General features: G+C 44.2%; 2 protein-coding genes across 3 annotated transcripts; one reads left to right on the top strand and one right to left on the bottom strand.

Annotated features, from left to right (window-relative positions):
• The first annotated feature begins 1,860 nt into the window (after nucleotides 1-1,860).
• Nucleotides 1,861-6,126, top strand: LOC311104884 (uncharacterized protein). 2 transcript variants are annotated; one of them, XM_084146850.1, is made up of 6 exons: nucleotides 1,861-2,094; nucleotides 2,405-2,743; nucleotides 3,123-3,377; nucleotides 3,591-3,722; nucleotides 3,940-4,053; nucleotides 4,547-6,116. In XM_084146850.1, the coding sequence occupies exons 1-6, from the start codon at nucleotides 2,046-2,048 to the stop codon at nucleotides 4,798-4,800; spliced, it is 1,143 nt and encodes a 380-aa protein (XP_084002976.1). In that variant the 5' UTR covers nucleotides 1,861-2,045; the 3' UTR covers nucleotides 4,801-6,116. The 2 variants fall into 2 exon arrangements, with proteins under 2 accessions (XP_084002976.1, XP_084002975.1); XM_084146849.1 differs by having other exon boundaries at nucleotides 1,865-2,094; nucleotides 3,591-3,830; nucleotides 4,547-6,126.
• A 1,347-nt stretch (nucleotides 6,127-7,473) lies between these two features.
• LOC311104940 (homeobox protein CDX-1-like) lies at nucleotides 7,474-17,860 on the bottom strand. Its single transcript, XM_084146926.1, has 3 exons — nucleotides 17,411-17,860; nucleotides 8,530-8,678; nucleotides 7,474-8,053 (listed from the first exon to the last, which is right to left on the bottom strand). The coding sequence occupies exons 1-3, from the start codon at nucleotides 17,817-17,819 to the stop codon at nucleotides 7,856-7,858; spliced, it is 756 nt and encodes a 251-aa protein (XP_084003052.1). The 5' UTR covers nucleotides 17,820-17,860; the 3' UTR covers nucleotides 7,474-7,855.
• Between the last annotated feature and the right edge of the window lie 217 nt (nucleotides 17,861-18,077).

Below are 18,077 nucleotides of genomic sequence, written 5' to 3'. Positions count from 1 at the left end.
CAAGTTTGGAACTTCAAAAGTGAATCCACTGATTGTGGTGTTCTGATGATGTCAGCAGGACTGTCTAATGGTAACCTCCTATGTGCGCACTTGCTTGCACAATTTAAAAAAATTACTTTATAGACTGGGCCTCGAGGGACCCCCCTTCAAGTTAATGAGAAGTCATTTTGATTGCAACATTCTAACAGTGTAATTAATACATTTCATATACAGTGCATTCGGAAAGTATTCAGAACCCTTCCCTTTTTCTACATTTTGTTACGTTACAGCCTTATTCTAAAATGGATAAAATATATTTTTTTTCTCCTCAATGTACACACAATACCCCATAATGACAAAGCGAGAACAGGTTTTTAGACATTTTTGCAAATTTAATAAAAAACAGAAATAGCTTATTTACATAAGTATTCAGAACCTTTGCTACGAGACTCGAAATTGAGCTCAGGTGCATCCTGTTTCCATTGATCATCCTTGAGATGTTTCTACAACTTGATTGGAGCCCACCTGTGGTAAATTCAATTGATTGGATATGATTTGTAAAGGCACACACCTGTCTATATAAGGTCCCACAGTTGACAGTGCATGTCAGAGCAAAAACCAAGCCATTACGTCAAAAGAATTGGCCGTAGAGCTCCGAGAAAGGATTGTGTCAAGGCACAGATCTGGGGAAGGGTACCAAAAAATGTCTGCAGCATTGAAGGTCCCCAAGAACACAGTGACCTCCATCATTCTTAAATGGAAGAAGTTTGGAACCACCAAGACGCTTCCTAGAGTTGGCCGCCCGGCCAAACTGAGCAATTGGGGGAGAAGGGCCTTGGTCAGGGAGGTGACCAAGAACCCGATGGTCACTCTGACAGAGCTTCAGAGTTCCTCTGTGGAGATGGGAGAACCTTCCAGAAGGAAAACCATCTCTGCAGCATTCCACCAATCAGGCCTTTATGGTAGAGTGGCCAGATGGAAGCCACTCCTCAGTAAAAGGCACATGACAGCCAGATTGGAGTTTGCCAAAAGGCACCTAAAGGACTCTCAGACCATGAGAAACAAGATTCTCTGGTCTGATGAAACAGAACTTGAACTCATTGGCCTGAATGCCAAGTGTTACGTCTGGAGGAAACCAGGCACCGCTCATCACCTGGCCAATACCATCCCTACGGTGAAGTACATGAAATGTATATGAACAACTAAACTGTATACACTTTCCATAGTGAGTCCTTCTGTTATAGATTGAACATGCTTTTTAACCTTTTAAGTCTCAACATACAGCCATACTAACCATTTCCATCTACAACATGTTATTGTGTCCAGCCAACAGCTTCAACCCAAAAGGAATCAGTTGCAGCCGGTCGAAGACACCAGAGTCACAAACCACTATTAGGGAAACATTGTACTTTGATCTACTGGTCCTCTCTGTTTCACTTCTTATTTCGCTCACCTCTCCTCCTCTCAAATTCCTGTCTTTCTATCTCTCTCAGTTCTTAATTTCTTTTTCAAATTATCACAATCTAAAATGGAGTGAAGGCACATACTAATTGTGAAGAAGGTAGTGTCTTCTTGTCAGTGTTGGACAGCAGTGTGTGAGAGCTGACCTCTGCCCTGACACAACGAATCAGGCGCCAACATCTCTCAAAAGTAGCCTCACTTATCACATACTGTATTTGCTTTCTTGTCTAAATCCATCACACAGGAGACATGTAGCGAGCCTGGCTTTTTATATAATGAAGAAGTGAAACTTTGACGTGGCTCTTCCTCTTTAGGGTCTGAGGGGAGTTAGTACTGGTGTTGTTAGTCAAGCCCTGGGTGTGATTTTCTCCTGTGTGAGTCAGAACCTATGAATAGGGTCACAATTACACTTCTTCTTTTGCTTGTCACAAACTGGAAAAACTATTCTGAGTGGCAGGAACAGCTGTCTCTCAAACTATTCTTGCATTGGTTTTGTTTATGCTGTAAAACATTGCCAGGTTATGGAAATTCAGCTCTGAATAGAAAATAGAGGACTTTGTTAAAGTACTGAAGGTTCATTTGATAAACTGAGACCCTAAAGAGACATGGAGGCTGTTTTAGGACTGTTGGTGATCTCAGCAGGAGTGTCTCATGGTAAGAAACAACTTTATATGTGTTGGCTTCCCTCTTCTTTTATGCAGAATATAATATAAGGAGTCTTGTATATCATGTAGCAGAAATGACAGATGATGATAGACAATATTCAGAACACTTAGAGACAGTTGTCTCTTTACTCACTGTCCCATGATAATGATCACTGACTTCTGTTTTCTATTACGTTGATGCTGTTGGTTTGGTTATACTGTTAGTCGCTTGTATCCTCATCTGAAAAACGATACATGACTTGACATGGGTTAGAACAGTGATAGTCACTATCGTGTATATTTTTCTTCTTGATCTTCAGGCTTGGAGACTTCCTGTGATGCTAGACAGATTGGATCTCAGTGTTATGGAGCTCTGGGAGGAACTGTCTATTTCCAGCTGATCACTAATGCCACGGGAAATGGTGACCTCACATTTTCGAAAGGCACAAATGTTACTAAAAAAGAGATATTCAAAATGAAGAATTACACATGGGTAATAAAAGACAGCCCCATTAAAGACAGAGTACACTTCTTTACAAACAATGGGACACTTAGGTTAAATAACACAACAAGGAATGATTCTGGTAAATACCTGCTAGAAACATTTAATTTGAAAGGGGAAGGAATCGGGACCAGTGGACTACTACTGTTCATCGAAGGTAGTTAACTAACTCTTTATAAAGTTAATGTTGTCAAATAATTATTACAAATGATAACTTTGACAAGCTCTACATATTTCTCTTTGGCTAAACAAAAAATATGTGACTACCTAATAATCAAAATAATGAGAAATGCATTTTATGTGTAACCATGGAGTCATTTTTGTTTCATAGGCTACTGTAGTTGGTACATAGTCATAACCACATCCATCAACATTAAATCATCTGTTGGTTATTTGAAATGCAGTCATTGTGTATCATGAATCTGCTCCTCCTGTTGACTACAGTATCTTCTGTGGCTTTCAAGAAGAATGGCTGGTGTTGTGTTCTAATGTGTTTTGACCTCTTACCTCAGTTACATATCCTTCTTCCCCCACAGCTCCAGTGTCCTCTCCTCAACTGTCCTCTGACTGTCTGTCCCATGGAGAGATGAGGGTGTCCTGCTCCTCTGAGGGGGACGGCCCCCAGTACAGCTGGACTCTGGATGGACAGACACTGAGAGACACTGAGACCTCTCCTGGTGATGAGACAAACACCATCACTCTGAAGAAAGGCCTGTCTGGAAATCTCACCTGTACCGTCAGAAACAACATCAGCAGTGTTGCTGTCAGCAACATAATCTCACACTGTCCAGGTAAGCTACTGTTTAATTTACTTAGTTATAAATACATATTGTTATGACCAACAAGATCAATGATTAATTATAATAGTTATGGTGATTATAATGATCAATGACAAATACTTAACAATGAAAATTGACCTGTTTAGAAACAGCATTATCCATTTGCCAGTATTTACATGTAATTCAGATACGCATGTGATTACTTTTAATTTGGATTGCCTACAGGGCTCACTTATGCTAACTGCACCTTAACCAACGGGACAAAGATATCAGAGTGGGTGAATGCCACTGGTAGTATCCTGTGTGTTGAGCCTACAACAGTGGTGACTGAGGCCCACACCAGTAAAACCTCCACTGGTAAGGGCCTGGGGCATGACACCCTAATGACCTCCAGACCCAGCAATCACACCCAGGGCTTGACTAACAACACTAGTACTAACTCCCCTCCAACCCTTTGGATTTTTAGTAAGTGATCATGCTTATTCTGATGTATTATTGGTGTCATTATTATCATGAAGATGTTTTTACAATGGAGCTTCACTCCTATGTGTTGTTGTGTCTTCGTCTCTCTTAGCCACAGAGCAATTAGGGATGGCAGCAGGGTCTCTGGCAGGAGTGGTCCTTGTCTTACTGATGCTGTTGGCAGTTTACTGTGTCCAGAAGAAAAATAAACCTTCAAAGACTCCAGGTTAGAGGACATTTAGCTGTAGATCTTCATGTTTCTCAATTACTACAATTTTCCATGTCAGTCTGTCAGAGATATTTAGACGTAATCTCTCTCTCTCTCTCTCCTCGCTCTCGATCTCTTTCTCCCTCTCTCGCTTTCTCTGTCTCTCGCTCTCGCTCTATCAATTCAATTTGCTTCATTGGTATGACATAACAATGTACATATTGCCAAAACTTACTTTGGAGATTTACAATATTAACATAATGAAAAAAATAATAATCAATATTGTCAACGGGACATCAGTAACAACAATAATCAAGGGTCAAACTAACCATACATTGAACAATGGCATAGAGGACATGTGCAGGTTGGTTGGTCTGTCAGACATTGTCCCTCATCTCGCTCTCTCTCTTTGTCTGTCTTGCTCTCCCTCTCTCTCTCACTCTTTGTCTGTCACTCCCTCTCACTGTCTCTGTCTCTGTCTCTGTCTCACTCTCTCGCTCTGTCTCTCTAGTCATCTCTCTCACCACAGTTAAGGATGACAGCCAGGATGTGGAATATGCTGATGTCAGGATACTGAGGAAGGAAATGAGACAGAAGGAGAGGGAGGCGCCGGTTGAGGTGGAGTATGGACAAGTGAAAGTGGCGGGGGGTCCCCAGCAGCCGGTGGAGTATGGACAGATTACAATATTAGAGGGTCCCAGGATGAAGGTAGACACACCTGAGGAGGAGGACTGTATGTATGCCAGTGTACGGAAAGGCCAGTGAGCAAGGTACTGTCTAGATAGAATATGATAGAATAGGAGGCTGAGAGTTGAATCACTCAGAGTCTGAGTTGAATCACTGGTGCGTCCCAAATCTCTCCCTTCTCTTGACGTATGCACTACTCTCCACATATTTCAAAGCATTGGATTGGTGTAGACATGGATTTGAAAGGGAATGACTGGTAAATGGAAACTTCCTGTAGCCCATGCCTACAGTAATCCAATGCCTTGAAATATGTGGTGAGTAGTGAACAAGTTCACGCTTCAGGAGGAAGGAGAGATTATTGGGACTCAACCCTTGAGAGGTCCAGAGTTGACACAGACGACAGACATGTTGAATCTTGTTGTCTTAGTTACAGTTACAGCTGTGTTTTTTGAATGTTCACACATATTAGTGTCTGTTTCCAAGAAGTGGAGACATTACTTCTGTTTTTCCTGCCCGCATTACTTTCTTTCAGAAACTGTTATTCTACTTGGTTGTGTGGTGGTCACTTGTTACTTGTTTCAGATATGTGATATGTCACAAAATATTTAATGTTTTTGCTGCATGACAGAAATAATTACATCATTCTTTAATCATTCTCTAACATTCAATACTGTTTAAAGAATTTGTGAGGAATTTGTAATAATTGCATAACAGGAATTTTCATTTCCAATGCCTTAAGTCAGTCCTTTAACGCATGCAGTCCATCTCCTTCAATGGATACATCTTGATGTGCAGGTGCTGTATGAAGGTATAATGAACTATCTTAGATATCATCAGAAATGTATGTACATACAGTACATGTGTGGATGCCATGGCGCTTGTCCTCATAGACATTCAACAAATAAGAGTATTTTATATTTTTTAACAAATGTTATTTTTGAGCTATTGCAATCACATGTTAATGTAAAAAAAAAAAAAACTGAGATACATGACATGGCCATATCTTTTCACACCATCAACATATTTGTTTCCACATATCTGGTATTGCAGTTTATAAAGTTGCTGATGCATTTCCTGTTTGAGTCACATGATTTCCAGTCGAATCCCCTCAGCTAGAGGTAATCAGCTTTTTTTGGAGACATCACCATACTTGGTTATCTCCCCATATGTTCTCTTACTAAATAATTATACTGCATATCAAAATAAGAATAGAACACATTGGCTGCTTGCATTGGGAAGAGGATGTTGAGAAATAAGGATACTGATGTTTCTAACAGTGTTGACAACATAATGTGGAATATTGTTGAATATGCAGAGGAATCATTTCTCATGCTTATTGTTGATGCCGCTGTGTGATGAAAAAATTGCAATTTGGTAATAAAAGCGTGTTTTTGAAAAGCAAGCAGCCATTGGTGCCTGTCGTCTTTGATACTACAGTACAGAGGTCATCCCATCTGAGGAGTAATAAACAGTCTTTATGGCTCATCATAGGTGAACTCTCCATAACCCCAGGCTCACTACCTCTATGTGGTTACTGATCTATAGGACAGGTGGCCCAGGTCTGCTGCTCTAATCATCTATCTAACTAACGTCTTCTTCCTCTGTCTTCTGTCTCCTATTGGACGATAATCAGGAAGTAAGTGTCTACATCCCCATATACGTTTTACAGCAATGCAATGGGCACAGTCCCCATCATCATGTGATGCAAACAGCTTGGATAAGACTTGGATAAGTCTTTGATCCTTTTAAAACCCTGCAACATTTATAAGTTTGAGCAATCATGACTTTTACGCTTGTCTTTTTCCTCTGGCATTGCAATCACAAAGGAATAATTTGTGGAGAGACTGTAAACGGCTAAAACTAGTGGTTTCCCTCCTTGGTGATCATAGATGTCTAAGTTGGCACCTACAGAGTATACAACAGTGGTTTTCAAACTTGTTTTCAGGTGTCCATTTTGGCAAAATAGGGCAAAATCGGACACAAACAACATCTATCTGTAGCCTATTTGCTTGTAAGGTCGTTCGCAACACAGTAATGTTTGTACCAATAACTTCAAAATGCCCATCAGCAAAGTAAACCTGTATTCATTTCAGTTTCATTTGGGTGGTTATTTAGTTTGGTGTGAGCTTAGTGCGGTTAGCTTTGCCCACCACACCCTTAGATCTGCCTGTCAACATTATAGAGAACAATAGTAATGGCGTCTTTTTGTAGGCACTAATTCCGCCATGGCTCGTTGGACAAAGCTTATGGGGAAATGAATGGAGTTTTTGGATGGTTTTAGTATAAACACTGAAAATATGGTCTGTGGTAAACAGAGCAAAACGTATACGATCTCTTAAGCCTATATGAGAATCTTCATCAGCTAACGTCAGCCCATAAAGCACAAAGGCTTCATCATTCATAAAGGTCATATTAACTGATTGATATTGTCTCAGAGAACACAACGCTTAAGATCTCAGACCTTATTTTCGGTGTTTATCCCCAAAACCCCATTCTTTCCCCATTCCTTTTCCCCATAGGAATGGCTGAACTAACCAGAGGTATCTCATGTCTGTTTTTTAGGACCACAAGCTGGCGAGCTCTATTGACAAACATGCACATACAAGCAATAAAAGGCCTAACAGACTTTCACTGCCCAAACAAAAGGACTGGTGGAATCATGCTCCACTATCCTCATTGATTTAATATTCATAATATTAAAGTAAATACACATTCTCTCAACATCTCTTCAATTTAATTTCCCTTCACAGCTCCTCAAAACCAATCAAACTTTTCATACAAAATATATGAAAAAAACAGAAAACGTGCTTCAGATCAAAACATTACCATTATTTTGCAGTTACAAATTAATTGGGTTAAGAAAATACAGTATCAACACAAAAGCAGTTAGTGTCTTTATACATTTGCATAGTGTAACATGTGCTTCTCTCTCTCTTTCTTTCATTGAGTTAGGCCTATATCAAACACAAAAAGTAGTATTATATTAGAGGTGTGTAGTGCAAGATGCATGAAATAGTATTTTCATCATCATATCATTGAGGTCAATTACATCTTCTGTAGTGATTGTCATGAGAATACCAGTTTGATATGGTTATTCCAGTGTTGTACAGTATGTCTACGGTAAAGGAACTCCTCAGTACTCCTCTTTGATAGTCTCTGACAACAAGCTGCTGCTGGAGCTGGTTGCCATGGAACCGTTACTGGGGTCAACCAGGCTGGGCGGGGTCAGGGTCAGGGTGGGAGTGGTCGTAGAAGCCTGCTGGGACAGCTGGATCTTCTTTTTGGTTATCTTCCTCTCCTTGGCTCTCCTGTTCTGGAACCAGATCTTCACCTGCGATGATGTCAGAGAATAATGAGAATGTACCTACAGTGTGAGGTGATGTTTCTATGCACAGATAATCCACCTGTAGTTCTGAAACTCCCCTGCGACCCAAACAAGAAAGTCTGAAACTGATTGGATTCTAAATAATTGATCCTCATTGACCCACATGGCTCTCAGAGACTTGCCTGTTGTTCTCATCTGTCTCTTTGACACACCTGTCTCTCTCACAAGCCTGTCTGTCTCTCTGCCATCTACCTGTCTCTCTGAGAGGCTGTCCCAGGGCCAGCTCTGTACTGTAACTTATTCTACAGCTCTCCAACTGTCTCTCTAACACACACCTGTCTCTCTGTCTCTCTGAGAGGCTGAGGCCCAGGGCCAGCTCTGTCTCTCTGAATGGCTGAGGCCCAGGGCCAGCTCTGTCTCTCTGACCCACCTGTCTCTCTGAGAGGCTGAGGCCCAGGGCCAGTTCTGTCTCTCTGACCCACCTGTCTCTCTGAGAGGGTGAGGCCCAGGGCCAGCTCTGTCTTCCTCCTGATGGTGATGTATATACTGGACTGGAACTCCTTCTCCAGCTCTAGGCGTTGCTGGTCTGTGTACACCACCCTGTACTTGTCCTTGGTGCGCGTCTTCCCTCCTGGACACAAGAATACATTATAATAACTGATGATAACATTTAAAAGCTGTTGAACTTTAATGTTAAGTGGCTGGCCGTATAAAACAGCAGTACGTAGTAATACCCTGGCCTATACTGTTATGAAAGCCCTGATATTTTGCTTTTTGTTTAGTATTTATTATTTATCTATGATTTGTATGCAATTTTTACTGCCATAGTAGTATGAAAAATAGTAGTATGAAAAATAGTACATCATATATGTTTTATTTCATATGCTATGAACAACCTATTTGTGAGAAATAGGGCTTGATTTTTTTCTAATAATCTACATATACTCACAATCAACTTTACAATTGACATGATATAAGATTTCAGCTGCTTTATTACTGTAATATTTTTTTTACATAACTACTGTAGTGGTCAGGGAAAATCCAACTCATTTCCTGGTACACTGCTATCATTCATTGTTCTCCCTCCCCCTGTGAATGTACCACAGAGTTGGCCAACAACTCTACATATTCGTCAAGATCTCAGTTTACATCTAATCTAAATTTTGTCCCTCTGTGATGAACACAAAGTGGTTTTGTTTCACATCAAGTTGTTTTTACTTCAATATAAATCGATGTCTGTTTGTTGCAGAACGATGGGACTACAGCACTGTGATATATTGTTTTGCCACAAATTGACGGACAGTCCAATCAGCGAATGAACGTTAAGGCGGGACTCCCGACCCTCAAATGGCTTTTGATATGTAACCCCATTTCCCAGAGCCATCCAAGGCCTACTGCATTGAAGCAGGGAAGCGGGGCTGTCAGCCAGAAGTTGATTTATAAGCAAATTACCTTGATATGCCTTGATAAAACAATTACATTATAACAAAAGTCACCTAAATAACTTAACGTTTAAGAGGTTGGGTTACATTTATATAGTATGAGGTGATGAGAAATACAAAAACTGTATGACAACTCTGGAAGGAATTGGCAAAAACATCCATAACATGTCTAGCTAAGCACAAAGCCTCCAATAACAATGTGAATATGTTTCCATGACTCAGGCTGTACAATGTGTGAACAGTGTCACCATAGACTGCTGAAATTGCTGATGGTGACATGGAGTAACACCGGGATGGTTGAAAACTCCCTGGCGCCCGTGAAAGCCTCAACTACCCTATTAATCATGTTAATCATAACCACTGTGTAAGAGACCATAAGACATTACTATTGTGGTTCTTATCACTGTGAGAACTGTTTACATAGGTGTTTACATAGGTAGCCATTCATTCACACTTGCGTGCGTACACACACACACACATCCCACCAAACACACACAGCGCCAGGGATGGATGAGTCAGGGAGATGGTATTGATCCACAGGGGAAGTCTTGACGGCACGGTGTGACAGTATATTGATCGCAACAGGGCGAGGTGGGTTGAGATAAGACCAGGGAAGTTTCCTGGAGAGGAGGGTTGGTCCTGTCCTGAGACAACCAGCCAAACCCCTGGCTGTCAGCCTTATCTGCCCAGCCTGTCACCCCCACAGTGGACAGAGAGGGTGGGGAACCACAGGTCACTGACTCCCTGTCCTCGGCTGTTAGCTTTTCACTCAAATCTTTCACCAACCAAAGGGATAGGTGAAAAGGTTTTGTTTGATGGATGTGTGTGACGTTTTGTAATGGTTCTGGGACGTGTATGAATATGTATTCTGTTGTCAGTGTGTCACCAATGCTTGTCCTGTGTCCTGTACACCAAGTCAAAACTCAAAACCTGACGTCTGCCATTGAGTACTGACATCGGATCAACACAAATGCTATTTGTCTAATAGGTGTTCTACTCTCTGAGAAGTTGGTAAATCAACATACTGTTTTAGGGCTGTTCAACGATCGGTAGACTACTGTATCAGAGGATTTCCTTTGTAAATGAAATGCTGTTACAAAATAAACACATTTTATTAAGGAAATAATAGGCCTGGTCAAGTTGACTGTGTCTATTGGCATCATGCAGATTATTAAATTATTACATTGTAATATGATGTTTGCATTGTGTTTACGTTGCTCTATGAGTTCAGTGGAACAATTTCTTATCAACTGTGGAAACCTTTGCATGCAACGTGGTCTCAGGGCAATTCATATTATTCTGTACACAAATCTGTGACACTCTATTTAGTATGATATTACATTACGTTAGGTTACATTATGAATGGAATAGTGGTTGTACAATATCATATGAATTAGAGAATGTATAGTATCATCCATCTTAACCGGTCATACAATAGCATACGAATTGGAGGATGTGACTTATCATACATCTTGGAGGACATATAGTATTGCACGTCTTTATTTGAGACCATATTGCTTAACATCAAATTAAAATGACAGGGACAATTTGCATTGGGGTTTGGGGAACTAACAACAAAAGTTAGGAGAACTAAACTGACAAAGGGAAGGTGAATTTACATAGCAGGTTAGGTGAATTGGGTTATGTTTAAAATAAGGGTTAAGGGAAGGTTAGCAAAAATGCTACAGTTGTCCCGGCCCGACTGGAACCTTTGGATGGCTAGATTATGCCCACCATCCTCCCCGACCAACCTCTCTACTTTTGTTTATGTCTCAAGTAACTAGACCATTAGTAGGTGTCACGAATTCCGCCGAGACTGCTCCTCCTCCTTGTTCGGGCAGGCTTCGGCGTTCGTCGTCTCCGGAGTACTAGCTGCTACCGTTTGATGTTCTCTATGTTTGTTTGGTTTTGTCTGATTAGTGCACCTGTTCCATATCACGTATTGATTATGTCACCTATAAGTTTCCTTTGGTTTTGTTTGTAGTTGTGTGTTGTTGTCCGCCTGTCCGTTGGTGATTTGTCTTTGCTCTCGTGTATGCGTAATCGCTCGCCTCCGTTGTGTTGAGGCCCGTTATTTTGTATTGTCGTGTTTTGACAAGTAAAGTCTGTTGGACTAAGCTTCTGTGTCCTGCGCCTAACTCCAACACCATATCCACATCAGCTCGTGACAGAACAACACACCATACTATGGAGTTAGCAGGAGCAGCGGCGGCGACCGAGTCGCTGGAGGATCGGGTCAGCTGCCAGGACGCCAGGATCCAGCAACTCGGCTCTGCCATGCAGGAGGTAATGAACACCCTGCGCCGATGGGAAAGGGGAGGCGTGCCCACACCTCCTCCTACATTACCACCACCATCGGCCAGCCCCACCAGACCAGCTCCGGAATCAAGTGGGATTCGGCTCTCGCTCCCGAGGGCGTATGATGGCACCGCAGCCGGGTGTCAGGGGTTCCTCCTTCAGGTGGAACTCTACCTGGCCACCATACACCCGGCGCCCTCGGGATACGAGAGCATTTCCGCCCTCATCTCCTGTCTCTCCGGCAAGGCGTTGGAGTGGGCCAAAGCCGAATGGAGGGGAATAGACGCCGCCACCATCAGCTACGCAGAGTTTTCCCGCCGCTTCAGGGCAGTTTTCGTCATGAGGAGATTATTCAGTTGTACCTAATTGACTCTCCTGCATATCCCGTGGTGCTGGGGCTTCCTTGGTTAATCACCCATGACCCCACCATTTCGTGGCAACAGAGGGCTCTCAAGGAATGGTCTGGCCAGTGTGTTGGGCGATGTTTAGGTGTTTCCGTTGGGGCGACCACGGTGGAGAGTCCGAACCAAGTGCCCGCAATGCACATTCCCCCTGAGTATGAGGATTTGGCACTCGTGTTCAGCAAGACGAGGGCGACGCGATTGCCACCTCATAGACAGGGAGATTGTGCGATAAACCTCCAGACAGGTGCGGCACTTCCGCGGAGCCATGTGTATCCTCTGTCTCAAGAGGAGACGGCGGCTATGGAAACATACATAGCTGAGTCCCTGAGACAGGGATACATACAGCCCTCCACTTCCCCTGCGTCCTCGAGTTTCTTTTTTGTGAAGAAAAAGGATGGAGGTTTGCGCCCGTGTATTGATTATCGTAGTCTCAATCAGATCACTGTGAAATACAGTTACCCTCTACCTCTGATTGCGAGTATGACTGAATCATTACGCGGAGCGCGTTTCTTCACAAAACTGGATCTCAGGAGCGTTTATAACTTGGTGCGCATTAGGGAGGGAGATGAATGGAAGACGGCATTTAGTACCACCTCAGGTCATTATGAGTATCTTGTCATGCCATACGGGTTAATGAATGCTCCTTCAGTCTTCCAATCATTTGTAGACGAGATCTTCCGGGACCTGCATGAGCAGGGAGTGGTAGTGTACATTGACGACATCCTAGTGTACTCTGCTACCCGAGCCGAGCATGTAGCCCTGGTGCGCAGAGTGTTGGGTAGGCTGTTGGAGCATGACCTGTATGTCAAGGCAGAGAAATGTCTGTTTTTCCAGGAGTCCATCTCCTTCTTGGGTCATCGGTTGTCCGCGTCAGGGGTGAAGATGGAGGTTGACCGGGTGTCAGCCGTGCGTAACTGGCAAACCCCAACCACTGTTAAAGAGGTGCAGCAGTTTTTGGGTTTTGCCAATTACTACCGGAGGTTTATCCGGGGTTTTGGACAGGTAGCAGCTCCCATTACTTCCCTGCTGAAGGGGGGCACGGTGCGTTTGCAGTGGTCGGCTGAAGCGGACAGGGCGTTTTGTAAACTGAAGGACCTGTTCACTTCGGCTCCGGTGCTGGCGCACCCGGACCCCACTTTAGCGTTCCAGGTAGAGGTGGACGCGTCAGAGGCCGGTATTGGGGCAGTACTGTCGCAACGCTCCGGCATGCCTCCAGGGAGCTGTTAGCCGTGGTTCAAGCCCTAAAGGTGTGGAGGCATTGGCTTGAGGGGGCTCAACACCCTTTTCTCATTCTGACTGACCATCGTAACCTGGAGTACATCCGGGCAGCTAGGAGATTGAACCCTCGTCAGGCTAGGTGGAACATGTTCCTGACCCGGTTCGTTTTTAAGATCACTTACATCCCAGGGTCCCAGAACGGTAAGGCAGACGCCCTGTCCCGGCGGTATGACACAGAGGAGAGGTCCATTGAGCCCACTCCCATACTGCCGGAGTCTTGTCTGGTGGCACCGGTGGTATGGGAGGTCGATGCGGAAATTGAGCGGGCGTTACGCACCGACCCTACTCCCCCAGAGTGTCCAGTGGGTCGGACATACGTGCCGCTCGAGGTCCGTGATCGTCTTATCTATTGGGCTCATACGTCACCCTCCTCTGGACATCCAGGTATTGGCCGGACAGTGCACTGCCTTAGTGTTAAGTACTGGTGGCCAACATTGGCTAGGGACGTGAGGGTTTATGTCTCCTCCTGCTCGGTGTGCGCTCAGTGTAAGGCGCCTAGACACCTGCCCAGGGGGAAGTTACAACCCCTGCCCGTTCCACAACGGCCGTGGTCTCACCTCTCGGTGGACTTTGTTACGGACCTTCCCCCCTCTCAGGGGAATACCACTATTCTGGTCGTTGTGGATCGGTTCTCTAAGGCCTGTCGTCTCATTCCTATGCCGGGTCTCCCTACTGCCCTACAGACCGCTGAGGCTTTGTTCACCCACGTCTTCCGGCAATACGGGGTTCCCGAGGATATAGTGTCTGATCGGGGTCCCCAATTCACCTCTAGAGTCTGGAGGGCGTTCATGGAACGCTTGGGGGTCTCGGTTAGCCTTACCTCGGGTTACCACCCTGAGAGTAATGGGCAGGTGGAGAGAGTAAACCAGGATGTGGGTAGGTTTCTGAGATCCTATTGCCAGGGCCGGCCGGAGGAGTGGTCGGGGTACATCCCCTGGGCAGAGATGGCTCAGAACTCTCTTCGCCACTCCTCTACTAACCTGACCCCTTTTCAGTGTGTGTTAGGTTATCAGCCGGTTCTGGCACCATGGCATCAGAGCCAGATCGAGGCTCCTGCGGTGGATGAGTGGTTTCGGCGCTCGGAAGAAACGTGGAACGCTGCACACGTACATCTGCAGCGGGCCATCCGCAGGCAGAAGGCGAGCGCCGATCTCCACCGCAGTGAGGGTCCAGTCTACGCCCCTGGACATCGAGTCTGGCTCTCGACTCGAAACCTGCCCCTTCGCCTGCCCTGCCGGAAGCTTGGCCGGCGGTTTGTGGGGCCATTTAAAGTCCTGAGGAGATTGAACGAGGTGTCTTACAAGTTGCAACTGCCTAATGACTATCACATTAACCCCTCGTTCCATGTGTCTCTCCTCAGGCCGGTGGTAGCTGGTCCACTCCAGGAGAGTGAGATAAGAGAGACCCCTCCGCCCCCACTAGACATCGAGGGGGCTCCGGCGTACTCAGTCCGGTCCATCGTGGATTCGAGACGTCGGATGGGGGGTCTACAATATCTCGTGGAGTGGGAGGGGTACGGTCCGGAGGAACGGTGCTGGGTGCCTAGGTGGGACATTTTAGATCCATCCCTCCTGACTGAGTTCCACCGTAGTCATCCTACGCGCCCTGCTCCACGTCCTCCTGGCCGTCCCCGAGGCCGGAGTCGGCGCACGGCTGGAGCCGCGCGTCAAGGGGAGGATACTGTCACGAATTCCGCCGAGACTGCTCCTCCTCCTTGTTCGGGCAGGCTTCGGCGTTCGTCGTCTCCGGAGTACTAGCTGCTACCGTTTGATGTTCTCTATGTTTGTTTGGTTTTGTCTGATTAGTGCACCTGTTCCATATTACGTATTGATTATGTCACCTATAAGTTTCCTTTGGTTTTGTTTGTAGTTGTGTGTTGTTGTCCGCCTGTCCGTTGGTGATTTGTATTTGCTCTCGTGTATTTAGTGTATTGACGCACTGTTTGCGTAATCACTTGTATTTTGTGTATTTACGCACAGTATGCGTAATCGCTCGCCTCCGTTGTGTTGAGGCCCGTTATTTTGTATTGTCGTGTTTTGACAAGTAAAGTCTGTTGGACTAAGCTTCTGTGTCCTGCGCCTGACTCCAACACCACATCCACATCAGCTCGTGACAGTAGGTATCATACACTACCAGTCAAAAGTTTGGACACACCTACTCATTCAAGGGTTTCTCTTTATTTTTACTATTTTCTACATTGTAGAATAATAGTGAAGACATCAAAACTATGAAATAACACATGTGGAATCATGTAGTAACAAAAAAAGTGTTAAACAAATAAAAAATATATTTTATATTTGAGATTCTTCAAATAGCCAACCTTTGCCTTGATGACAGCTTTGCACATTGATGGCATTCTCTCAACCATCTTCACCTGGAATGCTTTTCTAACAGTCTTGAAGGAGTTCCCACGTATGCTGAGCACTTGTTGGCTGCTTTTCTTTCACTCTGCGGTCCAACTCATCCCAAACCATCTCAATTGGGTTGAGGTCAGTTGATTGTGGAGGCCAGGTCATCTGATGCAGCACTCCATCACTCTCCTTCTTGGTCAAATAGCCCTTACGCAGCCTGGAGGTGTGTTGGGTCATTGTCCTGTTGAAAAACAAATGATAGTCCCACTAAGCACAAACCAGACGGGATGGAGTATCGCTGCAGAATGCTGTGGTAGCCATTCTGGTTAAGTGTGCCTTGAATTCTAAATATATCACAGACAGTGTCAGCAGCAAAGCACCCACACACCATCACACATCCTCCTCCATGCTTCACGGTGGGAACCACACATGCAGAGATCATCAGTTCACCTACTCTGCGTCTCACAAAGACATGGCGGTTAGAACCAAAAATCTCAAATTTGGACTCATCAGACCAAAGGACAGATTGATCGTGTTTCTTGGCCCAAGCAAGTCTCTCCTTCTTATTGGTGTCCTTTAGTAGTGGTTTCTTTGCAGCAATTCGACCATGAAGGCCTGATTCACGCAGTCTCCTCTGAACAGTTGATTTTGAGATGTGTCTGTTACTTGAACTCTGTGAAGCATTTATTTGGGCTGCAATGTCTGAGTCTGGTAACTCTAATGAACTTATCCTCTGCAGCAGAGGTAACTCTGGGTCTTTCTTCCTGTGGCGGTCCTCATGAAAGACAGTTTCATCATAGCGCTTGATGGTTTTTGCCATAATATGGACTTGGTATTTTACCAAATAGGGCTATCTTCTGTATACCACCCCTACCTTGTCACAACACAACTGATTGGCTCAAATGCAATAAGAAGGAAAGAAATTCCACAAATTAACTTTTAACAAGGCACACCTGCTTTCCAGGTGACTACCTCATGAAGCTGGTTGAGAGAATGCCAAGAGTGTGCAAAGCTGTCATCAAGGCAAACAGTGGCTACTTTGAAGAATCTCAAATATAAAATATATTTAGATTTTTTAAACACTTTTTTGGTTACTACATGATTCCATATGTGTTATTTCATGGTTTGTATGTCTTCACTATTATTCTACAATGTATAAAATAATAAAAAATAAAGAAAAACCCTGATATGAGTAGGTGTGTCCAAACTTTTGACTGGTACTGTATTTATTTTTCTCCATCCACCCCTGATTCAGTATATGCCATCTTCATAGTCATGGCATTCATGGTTCAATAGCTATTGACGAGAGAAAACCGAATATCCTATAGAAAACGAATTTTACCTAGGGCTGGTTCCAGAAGCACCTGTTAGCCCCAATATTGTCATAGTAAGATTATAAAATTGTCATAGTAAGATTATGAAATGTAGGTCATCAGAGATAAATGCTCAATCAAATGGTAAATTAAAATGCTAAATTTGTGTTAAAACTACAACTAGTCTATATTATTATTAAAAGGGTAAGTAAAATCAAACCGTATGTGGTTTGTTGTTTAAGATATACTAAAAGAAACTGGGATTTGGGAATGTTACCTGTACTGGATGAATGTACATTGCGTCTAATGCCAGTGTACGAGTTTCTTCTCTGTGAGTCTGGAGAGTACTGCCCGGTAGGTGAGTCGAGTGATGGGAGAGTTCCCGGCCCCGCAGGCGGGATGGTAGTCAGTTCGGGAGAACTGAACCGTATCTGTTCCATGACGGGGCTCGAACCGGGGAAGCCCGCGCTGTGGCCATAAGGTGACCACAGCTCTCGCGGGGCTTCGTAAACGGGGTTCCACAGACTTGTCTTCTGGGCATGAGGGTCACTGATGCCCGTGACGTGATGATAACTGGTGAACCCCGCATATTGCATGAAGTTCTGACTGTTCAGAGTTTGAGTCGGGTGTCTCATGGAATTTGAGTACATTCCGGTTTCTTTATCCAGCAGGTAACTCATGTACATCTCAATGAATTAACTCCTCTACGCGCATGGTAATCCAAAAATTACAACCACAACTTCTGGTGAAATTCTCGGCTCGCCACCTTGTAACCTACGCGGTAAACACACCTGTCGTGTAGCTAGCTACACTTTTATATAGTGTTGTCTGTTGGACAGGTTGACAGTTCGAATGTATCTCCATGACGTCAAACGTACAACCAGGCGGTACCACCTTATGTTAGATCAGCCCCTTACATCAAGATTATTACTGTGGAGACATGT

The sequence above is a fragment of the Coregonus lavaretus genome (genome assembly GCF_964263955.1).
Source record: "Coregonus lavaretus genome assembly, chromosome: 29".
Lineage (NCBI taxonomy): Eukaryota > Metazoa > Chordata > Actinopteri > Salmoniformes > Salmonidae > Coregonus > Coregonus lavaretus.
Note: the sequence above shows the minus strand (reverse complement) of the source record. Positions and strands in the feature narration are given on the sequence as shown.